The sequence below is a fragment of the Oryx dammah genome, unplaced genomic scaffold (assembly GCF_014754425.2).
Source record: "Oryx dammah isolate SB20612 unplaced genomic scaffold, SCBI_Odam_1.1 HiC_scaffold_29, whole genome shotgun sequence".
NCBI classification, from domain to species: domain Eukaryota; kingdom Metazoa; phylum Chordata; class Mammalia; order Artiodactyla; family Bovidae; genus Oryx; species Oryx dammah.
Window position 1 is genome coordinate 76480097 of NW_024070213.1, and position 12745 is coordinate 76492841.

A 12745-nucleotide genomic window follows, 5' to 3' on the forward strand; every position below is an offset into this window, starting at 1 on the left:
TTCATTCATCTCCTTTATTACCTCAAATTTTCCTTCTACAGCTGAAAAAAGAAAAGGAAAATAAAAGAACATCATATGAATGATGAAACATACCAAAATACCCAGCACACCTGGATACTTTGCAAACAGTTTTATATAGTCTACTGAGGTGAAATAAGATAACTGTAATATAAAAATAAATAAATTGGAGAATTAGTAAAAGTGAATATAAAGGAGAAGAATTTAGCCCTTCTTTAGATATACCATTATTTTTAATAAAAATCACATGATGATTTATGTATTTGTAAATAGAGGAACACTAATTTGAAAATCAGCTCTGTCCAAGAGAGAAGAACAAAGAATGTTCTGGAATGCAGACAGGCATATTATTTTGAGGGAGGTAAAGTCTCAGAGGCTCAGAAACCACTTTTCTTTCTCTTATTTTTATGCTCAATAAGAAATGCTTATAATTAATAATGTTGCTTTCCAGCTATCTGCAAAGGGTATCTATTCCCCAGCAGAAATAAATGAATTGGCACTTGGCTTTATAATCAATATCTCTTTAGTTTGGTTAAGAGTCTATTCCCTGGAGCCCAGTCAATTTTACCTTAGTTCAATAAACACTTACTGAGCAATTATTATGTTCCAGGCCCTTTTCTAGACCTAAAAATGAGTACAAGGTCAGTGATATTAAAAAGCTTCAAAGTGAAATAAATAAACAGAATAAGCAAATGGTTCAAAATAGTACAATCAGTATAAAAGTGAAGCCACATACAAAGCATTATGAAAAGACAAAGGGACAAAAACAGATTCACATGATATAAAAAAAAAAGATTTAAAGGAGGAACAAGAATTGAACTGGTAAAGCAGGACAGGGTAGAAAGACTAACCAAGGCAAAGTGAGCAGAAGGAAAATACAAACATGAAAAACAAGATGTGACTGGTGTATAGAGTTTACAGGCATAAACCTATACTGTATAAAGAAGGAGGGAAGGTGATCAATAACAAAAAAATCTAGGAAAACAGATATTGATTGGATAACAAAAAACACTACAGCTGTGATGAATAGACTAATTTCTTTCTGTAGGAAATGGGGAATCTTTGAAGCAGTGGCACATCCAGATAAGTATTTTAGACCAATTTTGGTGGTGGCAAAGTTCACTTTCAGTTCAGTTCAGTTCAGTCACTCAGTCGTGTCTGACTCTTTGCGACCCCATGAATTGCAGCACGCCAGGCCTCCCTGTCCATCACCATCTCCCGAAGTTCATTCATACTCACATCCGTCAAGTTAGTGATGCCATCCAGCCATGTCATCCTCTGTTGTCCCCTTCTCCTGCCCCCAATCCCTCCCAGCATCAGAGTCTTTTCCAATGAGTCAACTCTTCGCATGAGGTGGCCAAAGTACTGGAGTTTCACCTTTAGCATCATTCCTTCCAAAGAACACCCAGGGCTGATCTCCTTCAGAATGGACTGGTTGGATCTCCTTGCAGTCCAAGGGACTCTCAAGAGTCTTCTCCAACACCACAGTTCAAAAGCATCAATTCTCTGGCACTCAGCTTTCTTCACAGTCCAACTCTCACATCCATACATGACCACTGGAAAAATCATAGCCTTGACTAGATGGACCTTTGTTGGCAAAGTAACGTCTCTGCTTTTCAATATGTTAACTAGGTTGGTCATAACTTTTCTTCCAAGGAGTAAGCATCTTTTAATTTCATGGCTACATTCACCATCTGCAGTGATTTTGGAGCCCAGAAAAATAAAGTCTGACACTGTTTCCACTGTTTCCCCATCTATTTCCCATGAAGTGATGGGACCGGATGCCATGATCTTCGTTTCCTGAATGTTGAGCTTTAAGCCAACTTTTTCACTCTCCTCTTTCACTTTCATCAAGAGGCTTTTTAGTTCCTCTTCACTTTCTGCCATAAGGGTGGTGTCTGCATATCTGAGTTTATTGATATTTCTCCTGGCAATCTTGATTCCAGCTTGTGCTTCTTCCAGCCCAGCATTTCTCATGATGTACTCTGCATAGAAGTTAAATAAGCAGGGTGACAATATACAGCCCTGACGTACTCCTTTTCCTATTTGGAACCAGTCTGTTGTTCCATGTCCAGTTCTAACTCCTGCTTCCTGATCTGCATATAGGTTTCCCAAGAGGCAGGTCAGGTGGTCTGGTATTCCCATCTCTTTCAGAATTTTCCACAGTTTATTGTGATCCACACAGTCAACACCTTCTAGAACTAAGAAAAAGATGTCTTTTCCATCGTAGGGGATTGGAATGCAAAAGTACAAAGTCAAGACATACCCAAAATAAGAAGCAATTTTTGCCATGGACTACAAATGAAGCAGTGAAAAGGACAAGAGAGCTTTGTCAAGAGAACACGTTGGTCACAATAAACAGCCTTTTCCAAGAAACCAAGAGATGACTCTATACATGGATATCACCATGTATATCCATGTGTAGAGTCAACACCAAATGGGACTCTACACATGGACTTTGATTTTTGATGGTCAATACCAAAATCAGATTGATTGTGTTCTTTGCAAGCCCAAGACAGAAGAGCTCTATGCAATCTGCAAAAACAAGACCTGGAGCTGATTGTGCTTCAAATCATCAGCTCCTTACTGCAAAATTCAGGCTCAAGTTAAAGAAAGTAGGGAAAACCACTAGCCCATTCAGGTATGACCTAAATCAAATTTCTTATGATTATACAGAAGAGGTGACAAATAGATTCAAGGGATTAGATCTGGGAGATAAATTTTGCAGAACCAGGAATTGAGGTTTGAAACATTGCACAGGAGGCAGTGAACAAAACCATCCCAAATCAAGAAAAAGAAATGCAAGAAGGCAAAAAGGATGTCTAAGGAGGCTATACATATAAGTTGAGGAAAGAATATAAGCAAAAGGCAAGGGAGAAAGGGAAAGATACATCCAACTGAAGGTAGAGGTCTAGAGAATAGCAAAGAAAGATAAGAAGGCCTTTTTAACTGAACAATGCAAAAAAAAAAAAAACAGGGGAAAACAAAAAAATTGGTAAGACTAGAGATCTTTTCAAGAAAACTGAAGCTATCAAGGGAAGGTTTCATGCAGGATGGGCATGATAAAGGACAGAAATGCTAACGACCTAACCGAAGCAGAAGAGATTAAGAAGAGGAAGCAAGAATTCACAGAAGAACTACACAAAAAAAGCTCTTAATGATCTGGATAACCACAATGGTGTGGGCACTCATCTAGAGCCAAACATCTTGGAATATAAATTCAAGAGGTGTTAGGAAGCATTATTAAAAACAAAGCTAATGGAGGTGATAGAATTTCAGTTGAGCTATTTCAAATCCTAAAAGATGATGCTCTTAAAGTGTTGCACTCAACAGGCCAACAAATTTGGGAAAACTCAGCAATGCCCACAGGACTGAAAAAGGTCAATTTTCATTCCAATCCCAAGAAGGGCAATGCCAAAGAATGTTCAAACTACTGAAAAACTGCACTCATTTCACGTGCTAGCAAGGTTATGCTCAAAATCCTTTAAGCTAGACTTCAACAGTATGTGAATGGAGAACTTCCAGATGTACAAGCTGGGTTTCAAAGAGGCAGAGGAACCAGAGATCAAATTGGCAACATTAGTTGGATGATGGAGAATGCAAGAGAGTTCCAGAAAAACATCTACTTCTGCTTCATTGAGCCAAAACCTTTCACCATATGCATCACAACAAACTGGAAAATTCTTAAAGAGACAGAAGTACCAGACCACCTGACCTATCTCCTGAGAAACCTGGATGTGGATCAAGAAGTAACAGAACCAGACATGGAACAACAGACTGGTCTGAACTTGGAAAAGGAGTATGACAAGGTTATATAGTCACCCTGCTTATTTAAGTTTTATGCAGAGCACATCATGTGCAATGCACTGGATTTCACTGGATTTGGCTGGATGAAATATGAGCTAGAATCAAGATTGCTGGGAGAAATATCAACAGCCTCAGATATGTAGATGATACTACTCTAATAGGAGAAAGTGAAGAGGAACTCAAGAGCCTCTTGATGAAGGTGAACAAGGAGAGTGAAATGCTGGCTTGAAACTCAACATTAAAAAAAATTTCACATCATGGCATCCAGTACCATCACTTCATGACAAATAGAAAGAGAAAAAAGTGTAAGCAGTGGCAGATTTTCTTTTCTTGGGCTCCAAAACCACAGCGGACATGACGGCAAGCTAGAAATTAAAAGACACTTGTTCCTTGGAAGGAAAGTTATGACAAACCTAGACAGGTATTAAAAGGCAGATACATCACTTTACCGACAAAAGTCCAGGCAGTCACAGCTATGGTTTTTCCAGTAGTCCTGTATGGATGTGAGAGTTGGACCATAAAGAAGGCTGAACACTGAAGGATTGACGCTTTCAGAATGTGGTGCTGGAGAAGATTCTTGAGAGTCCCTTGGACTGCAACGAGACCAAACCAGTCAATCCTAAAGGAAATCAGTCCTGAATATTCACCAGAAGGACTAACGCTGAAGCTGAAGCTCCAATACTTTGGCCACCTGATGCGAAGAGTCAACTGATTAGAAAAGACCCAGATACTGGGAAAGACTGAAGGCAGGAGGAGAAGGGGATGACAGAGGATGAGATGATTGGATGGCATCACACCAATTCGATGGACATAAGTTTGAGCAAGCTCCAGGAATTGGTGAAGGACAGGGAAGCCTGGATTGCTGTAGTTCATGGGGTCGCAAAGAGTTGGACAGGACTGAGCAACTGAAATGAATTGAACTGATGCTGGTAACAACTTATCATCTCCCTCTTTCTGTTCTTCTACAGGGAAGAAAAGAAAGAGGAATTTCTTGCTTCTTCAATTTTCAGTAATCTTTCACTTTGTCAGAGATTCATTCCTTCAGAGGTAGAAAGTGGTTTCTCAGCATCGGCAGACAAAGTTAATGCTTTAAAGAAATGTGTCCTCTCTTTATTTGTTTCTGACAAACAGGCCCTCACTGACTTCTGTGAGTTTCTTCACATAACTTTTAATAAAACTTTATCAGTCTAAGTCTTTAATGACTGATTTATTGTGCCACTTACATATGTAAGTTTAATTTTCTATATCCACATAGCAGTAAACCATTTTTCTTCAGCTGTTAAGAATTAATTTCAATACTTTAAGCTTGATGAAAATATGCACCAGATTCTGTCTTGTGGAATATTTTATCTCCAGCACCTACACAGAGTATAGGGAAATTTTATTAAAAATTAAACCACTGGAAGAGTTACATGAATCTGTTTTTTTGAATACCATGAAGTATATCAAAATCTCAAGCCCATAATATCTTAAGTTTTAACATGAGATTGTTTGTTTTACAAAAAAAGACAGAATTCTCTTTCAGATCAGAATGTAGCTTCCTAAATCCAAAAAGGACATTAGTTATATCTGCAGTTCATAAATAGGTTGTCAATCACTGGTAAAATTCAAAAACTCCATGCATATTTACTGTTATATTCATTTTAAACAAATATTGCAAAATACCATACACAGTGTGAGAAATGTCACCTAAATGCTAAAAAATCCTGTAAATATCAATTCTTAATGATAGGTTCCTTGTCAATTATTAAAATAAATATCACCTTCTGGTCCACTTAATTTTGCTGAATACTTGAGTTAGCTGTAATGATTCAAAATACCTAGTTATATTTTTTCTTTTCCATCATTTCTCAATTTTTCTTCTATCCCCTAAAGTCATAATTTATTTGAAAATTAAATGTAAGAATGATTACAGACCTCCATCCATCTTTCTGAAGATAACTGAAGGCTCCATCAACAACACTTGCAAAGAACTGCCCTCCTGTGATGAAGAGGGTATTAATGGTGACTAATCGACCTCTTAAATTGGGGGGTGAGACCTCAGCAATGTACACTGGCACCGTCATAGAAGCAATGCCTGTAAAGAAAGAATGAAAAGTAAACATCAGACATCATTCAAGATTTCTGCTGTCATAGATGTTAAGACAGACTAAGACATATACACACACATGTATGGGGGCTTAGTTTTCTATTTTAAACAAAGGTTTACCACATATTTAAAGATTTTGTTTATAACTAGTAACTACTGAATATAAGTAAAGACATGTTAAATACCAATCTATAAATATCATTTTTCATATAATCACTTGAAAGTCCACAAATGAAAGTAATCCTAGAGATCTCAGATAACTTTAGAAAGCATGTTTAAGTACCCTTTAAAACTTTATGTAAAAATAGGAAAATGCTCTCTAGATAGAATATAATCATTGAAATATTGTTAGTCCATATGGAAATGTAATCAGGCAATGGTGAGAATAAAAAATTATTCCCAAATACACATTAACTATTCAAAGTTATAGAAACAACAAAATTCTTAATTTCTTTCCTAATTAGATGTCCATACTTTAGATCACCTTACTCAATTGGCTAGATGTACATTTCAGAAAGAGCTTGCAATGGACAATAATTTGGGAATTTACAGTCTTCAAAAACAGATGATCTTAACCATAAAATAGATGATTTGGGGAAAACATGTATTTGGTTATATTTGCTTTAAAGTTTTTTCTATATAAAATTAATACAGTATAATCTATGGCAGCAATTCTCAAACTGCACTAGAATCACTAGTGTGGCTTTCTTTAAAAAAATAAGGATACATTCACCTCAGCCACCCTAAGCCTATTCAGTAGAAAACTACAGAGGTGGGAGATGAGCCTTTTAAAAATCCCCCAGGTGACCCTGATGCTCACCACATGTTTTAAAAGCTACAGTACTATGGCATACAACTTTAAACCAATCTCAAATTATTTCCTAAAATAAAATCTTGGTCCTGCTGGCCATAGCTAGTTCCCTTCCCAGGGGCACTTCCAGATATGTCTGGTTATTTAACCAAAATCTAACATCTAATCAATACTCACCAAAAGCATAGTGAAAACAATTAAGCAGGATTATCTCACATAATTTAATCTCTTTATACTGTAGACAATATAAATCAATGACCAGATGACACCATAATATCAATGGGTTGCATAATAGACCCATGTAGAATTGTTTTCAATGAATTGATCTTTGTAATGCCAAAAAATAGCCTGCGGCAGTTGAAAGTAGCAGCACTAAGAAACCTGTTGCTGTGCTTTTGGGGGACAAAGGCGACTATCGGGCTACAGCCCATGGAAGGGTAAAGAGCTGGACATGCCTAAGTGACTGAGCACACACACATGCTTTCTGTACAAGGGCTGAAAAGGTGCTATTTACCACCTTCTGACAACAGGAGGAATTTCTCTCTAGTTTCAGTAGTTGCAACAGTTATGCTTCTCAGTAAGTGATTTGTGTTTCCTTACGGGCTTTATAAATCACATAGCCATCTTTTATCTCCCGTATTATGTAGGAAGTCAGTGAGGCTCACTTCACCAAGTGTTTTGGACTTCATGGTTATTTATTTTGTGAGTTAAATTCCTTCCTGACACCACAATCATCTCCAATCTTATCTATTTTAAATATGTTTTGCTATATATTTATTTGCTTTGTTCAAAGGTAGAATAAATAAACATATCAACAAAACTTAAATAGTACATATATCTACTTCTAGAATACATTCACTGTATTGTTGAAAACTACTGGTAAATATTTACTGAATTTGCACACAAGTCAGAACATTAAGTCTCAGAACTATATACTCTGTAGTTTCAACCAATGTTATTTGCTTCTGGAGTATTTGTTAATATACGGCTACAGTGAAAAGAATCATACTATTTTATGAGTTCCACAAAATAATAAGTATATAATAGCAGACAAAGTAAGAATAGCTATTATAATTAAATCATCACCTAAACTGCTGAAAGTTTCCATCTGACTGCTAATCAATTTAATAGCACAGACTACTCTAAATTGGCTTTCATCTAACTTAGGAAACATTGAGAGAGAAGAGCATGAGCCTAAAAGATGTGGAACCACATGAGGTTTTCTCAGGGATAAACGGAGTGTGAAGCACAATATGCACAGAGATGAGAGGCAGACAAAGCCCAAATCATGGAAGAAGTATCTTTTAATCCACAAGTGTACAATGAATACTCGATTTGAGCTGCGTACTGTGGTAAGCACAGTGGAAGAAGTGCTATAGGAGAGAGACATGCCTTCTGACTTCATGCTAAGGCTTACTGGGCAAATGTGTTAGAACAAGTAAATAGATTTCAAGTGCAATGGGTCTCATCACAGGAAAACCATGGGGAACAAGTGTGTGTGTCTGTGCTCAGTCATGTCCAACCCTTTGCAACCATGGACTATAGCAAGTCCATGGGCTCCTCTGTCCATGGAATTTTCCAGTCAAGAATACTGGAATAGGTTGCCATTTTCTATTCCAGAAGCTCTTCCAGATCCAGAGATCAAACCTGAGTGGAACCAGAATCTATAGCAAAGGGATTGGGCCCTGCCTGAGAAGTCAGAGAAATCTTGGATGAGCAGGTTGGTGAGTGGGATAGAGGGTGAAGAGGGTGAAAGATACTTTAGACATCCAGACCAGCTTAGACAAAGGCTTTGAGGCAGGAAGAGATGCATCCTGTTAATAAGCGGACTACTTTTAGAGACATAAGCAGAAACCAGCCAGAGTATACGGGATCTTAGAGGCCGTATTGTTATTTAGTCACTAAGTCTTTTGCAACCCCATGGACTGTAGTTCCCCAGACTCCTCTGTCAATGGGAGTTCCCAGGCAAGAATACTGGAGAGGTTTGCCATCTCTTCCCCCAGGAGATCTTCCCAACCCAGAAATCAAACGCGAATCTCCTGCATTACAGGTGGCTTCTTTACCACTGAGCCACCTAGGAAGCAGAGACCATATTAAAGGCTCGGTACTCAAAAGCCTTTGAACAGTGTAAAGGAGGAAAAGGCATAACTGAATGCATGCTTTAAAATGATCTTTCTGGTTGGAATATGGAAAACAGATTGCAGGGAAACAAGGAGTTCAGTGGCAGAAGTAGAGGTTGGGTAAAATGGAGAGATTCTAGAAGGATACATTCAGTATCTAGGTTGAAGGGAATGTGAATGGAACTGTGAAGGATGAGGAGAGGAAGAATTTGAGAATGATGTTCAGATGTTCAAAATAAGCAACTAAGAGCATGATGGACACTTAATATGAAGATAAGGGTATTAGAGGAGAGGCAAATTTGTATGGACGATAAGGTCAAGTTTTAGACAGGCTGAATCAGAGGTGTTCTGTGAAATAGACAAGTAAAGAACAAGTAAAACATTCTATAAGTGTGCTGGAAATACAGGTTATTTACATGTTAATGTTCCCCAGCCTCCTCTTTTTGCCTACTCAAATAAGAGTCTTTGCCAAACTAACTAACCTTTCCTTCCTCTCTCATCTTCAAGAGAGAATTTGGTCTTTGCCAGCCTAGTTCTTGGGCTGTTATTATGGCAGGCAAAAAGGGATAGAGAAGAAAACATGGGCCAAACATCATTTGTGAGAAGATCAAATGAGAAAAAGTCTGCAAGGAGCTGTGAGTCTCAGGGTCAGTATGGAAAACTGGGAGCACATAACACAGGGACTAACTGAGGTTTGACTGGGGGTAGAGATGGAGGTGGATAAAAGATTTTTTGAAATATTGAATTATAGCCTCCATGCTATTATATTCTTGGAGACTTGAGTAAAAAGTAGTATTACTATTTAATTACTTTTAGTTGCTGGACAGTATTTCTTTAAATGCAATGTCAAACTGAGACTGGGCCCAGTAGAGTTTGAGAGCTGCACAAATACTTGGAACTCAAAAGATGGTTCTGCATGAAAGGTACATATAACTGAAACCCTGGGAATGTAAGAGATTTCCTAAAAATGGAACACGAGAAAAATGCCTAGAACTGAGTCCTGAAAAATTCCAATATTTAGAAAAAAAGAAAGTGACCAGCAAGCAATTACTTTACCCTTGAATACTATGTTACTTTCTACAATCTTTTTATGTTACCATTTTGCATTCCATGTAAGGTCATCCTTTAAAAAGTAGGTGGGACAGGTATCATTCACTACTCCCTTAGGAAAGATAAAGAACCCCAGCCTGAGAGACAATAAGAGGTTTTCAGAAAGTCGCATAGCCAAGTTAATGTCAAAGTGGATCTCACAGACTCAGGTCCCCTAGTCTTTGTAATGTGTCACTGGAAGACTGACTGCTGTGTCTCTGTTTCAAATATGACCCTTTGGAAATATGTCAGTAACATTTTATTTTTGGCCCTACTACTTTAGTATTACTTTGCTAACAAAGGTCCGTCTTGTCAAGGCAATGGTTTTTCCAGTAGTTCTGTATGGATGTGAGAGTTGGACTATAAAGAAAGCTGAGCGCCAAAGAATTGATGCTTTTGAACTGTGGTCTTTAGAGTCCCTTGGACTGCAAGGAGATCCAACTAGTCCATCCTAAAGGAACTCAGTCCTGAATATTCATTGGAAGGACTGATGTTGAAGCTGAAACTCCAATACTTTGGCCACCTGATGCGAAGAGCTGACTCATTAGAAAAGACCCTGATGCCAGGAAAGATTGAGGGCAGGAGGAGAAGGGGCCGACAGAGGATGAGATGGTTGGATGGCATCACCGACTCAATGGACATGAGTTTGGGTAAACTCCAGGAGCTGGTGATGGACAGGGAGGCCTGGCGTGCTGAGGTCCATGGGGTCGCAAAGAGTCGGACATGAATGAGCAACTGAACTGAAATGAACTGACCTTAGCAGGCACACATGAACTTCAAGGGGCAGGAGGGCCTGATCTCTTCTCTGCTCCTATTACCTGCTATGTGACTTACTGCCAGCAGGTGTCATGTTAAGTAACAAAAATGAGAACTGAATGTGATTAACTATATAATTTCAAGCTCAGTTCAGTTCAGTCGCTCAGTCGTGTCCGACTCTTTCAAGCTAGACAAGTTTAAAGTCTCCTTTTACAAAACTGCTTAATGAAGACGGAGAACTATAAAAGAACGCCAATAATCAGGAAGAGTAGTAGACTTCAGGTTCACTATACTCACAACTCTCCAATATATGTATGTTAAGCATGGGCCCTGTTAATTCACTTTGCTGTTAATAACACAACACACACAGAGACGTGCTCAGTCATGTCCGACTCTGTGATCCCAAGAACTGTAGCCCATTAGGTTCCTCTGTCCACAGAATTTCCCAGGCAAGAATACTGGAGTGGGTTGCCATTTTCTTCTCCAGGGGATCTTCTCAACTGAGAGAGCAAACCCACGTCTCTTGCGTCTCCTGCATTGGCAGAAAGATTCTTTACCACTATGTTCTTATGAAGGACAGTCTAAGTGCTTCATGCATGCGTTAGTCGCTCAGTTGTGTTCAACTCTTTGCGACTTGTCCATGGGATTCTCCAGGCAACAATACTGGAGTGGACTGCTGTTCCCTTCTCCAAAGTGCTTCATAAACAGATGTAATTAATGATATTTAAAGTTTATAAGTATTCTAGAAAGAGCTTTTGATTTCTCCCCTATTTCAAAATAAATATCTCATAAAGAAAAGACAAATTATTTATTATACACATTAAACAGGCTTCCCAGGTGGTGCCGCTAGTGGTAAAGAACCAGCCTGCCAGTGCCGAAGACATAAGAAACCCTGGTTTGATCCCTGGGTCAGGAGGATCCCCTGGAGGAGGAAATGGCAACCCACTCCGGTATTCTTGCCTGGAGAATCCCATGGACAGAGGAGCCTGGTGATTTATGGTCCTTAGATTTGCAAAGAGTCGGAGACAACTGAAGTGACTGAGCACAGAAAGTCATGAGTTAAAACTAACATATAGAGTATAGTAGTACAAAGTGATATTAATAGCTTACTAGAGTAAATACAACCACAAAAACCTGTGTTGGTATTATTTTTGAATTTTTTTTCTTTTTATTATTATTTTTTACTTTACAATATTGTATTGGTTTTGCCACACATCAACATGAATCTGCCACAAGTGTACACGTGTTCCTAATCCCGAACTCCCCTCCCACCTCCCCGCACCCGCCACACCATCCCTCCAGGTCATCCCAGTGCACCAGCCCCAAGCATCCTGCATCGAACCTGGACTGGCAATTCGTTTCTTATATGATATTATACATGTTTCAGTGCCATTCTCCCAAATCATCCCACCCCCTCCCTCTCCCACAGAGTCCAAAAGACTGTTCTATACATCTGTGTCTCTTTTGCTGTCTCGCATACAGGGTTATCGTTACCATCTTTCTTAATTCCATATATATGCATTAGTATACTGTATTGGTGTTTTTCTTTCTGGCTTACTTCACTCTGTATAATAGGCTCCAGTTTCATCCACCTCATTAGAACTGATTCAAATGTATTCTTTTTAATGGCTGAGTAATACTCCATTGTGTATATGTTCCACAGCTTTCTTATCCATTCGTCTGCTGATGGACATCTAGGTTGCTTCCATGTCCCGACTATTACAAACAGTGCTGCGATGAACATTTTCGATTTTTGAAAGTTTTATCCCTTACAAAATAAAAAAGTCTACATCAAAGAAAACTTATTATCATGTTTAGCTTGAGGAGTCTCACCAGAAAACTGCACCTTAGCCACTGCAGTACAACCCAATTCACACATTCTAATACCTCCAAGCTGATTCACCATAAATGGCACAAACTGCTCTTGAGCTCAAAAGTTGGCTTTCAAACACTGCTGGAAGTCCTTGAGTCAGAAGTATAAATAATCTCATAACCAAATAGAATCAGAAAATCCTGTTGCAATGGGTAAATACCCATGAATCACAACAGCCTCTC

General features: G+C 38.6%; 1 protein-coding gene across 1 annotated transcript in view; it reads right to left on the bottom strand.

Moving 5' to 3' along the window:
• The window catches only part of SLC2A13 (solute carrier family 2 member 13), a 515526-nt gene that overhangs the window by 408912 nt on the left and 93869 nt on the right, over nucleotides 1–12745 (bottom strand). Inside the window, exon 2 of the mRNA XM_040233494.1 lies at nucleotides 5743–5902. Within this exon, the coding sequence (XP_040089428.1) occupies nucleotides 5743–5902 (160 nt within the window). The remainder of the gene's footprint in view (nucleotides 1–5742; nucleotides 5903–12745) is intronic.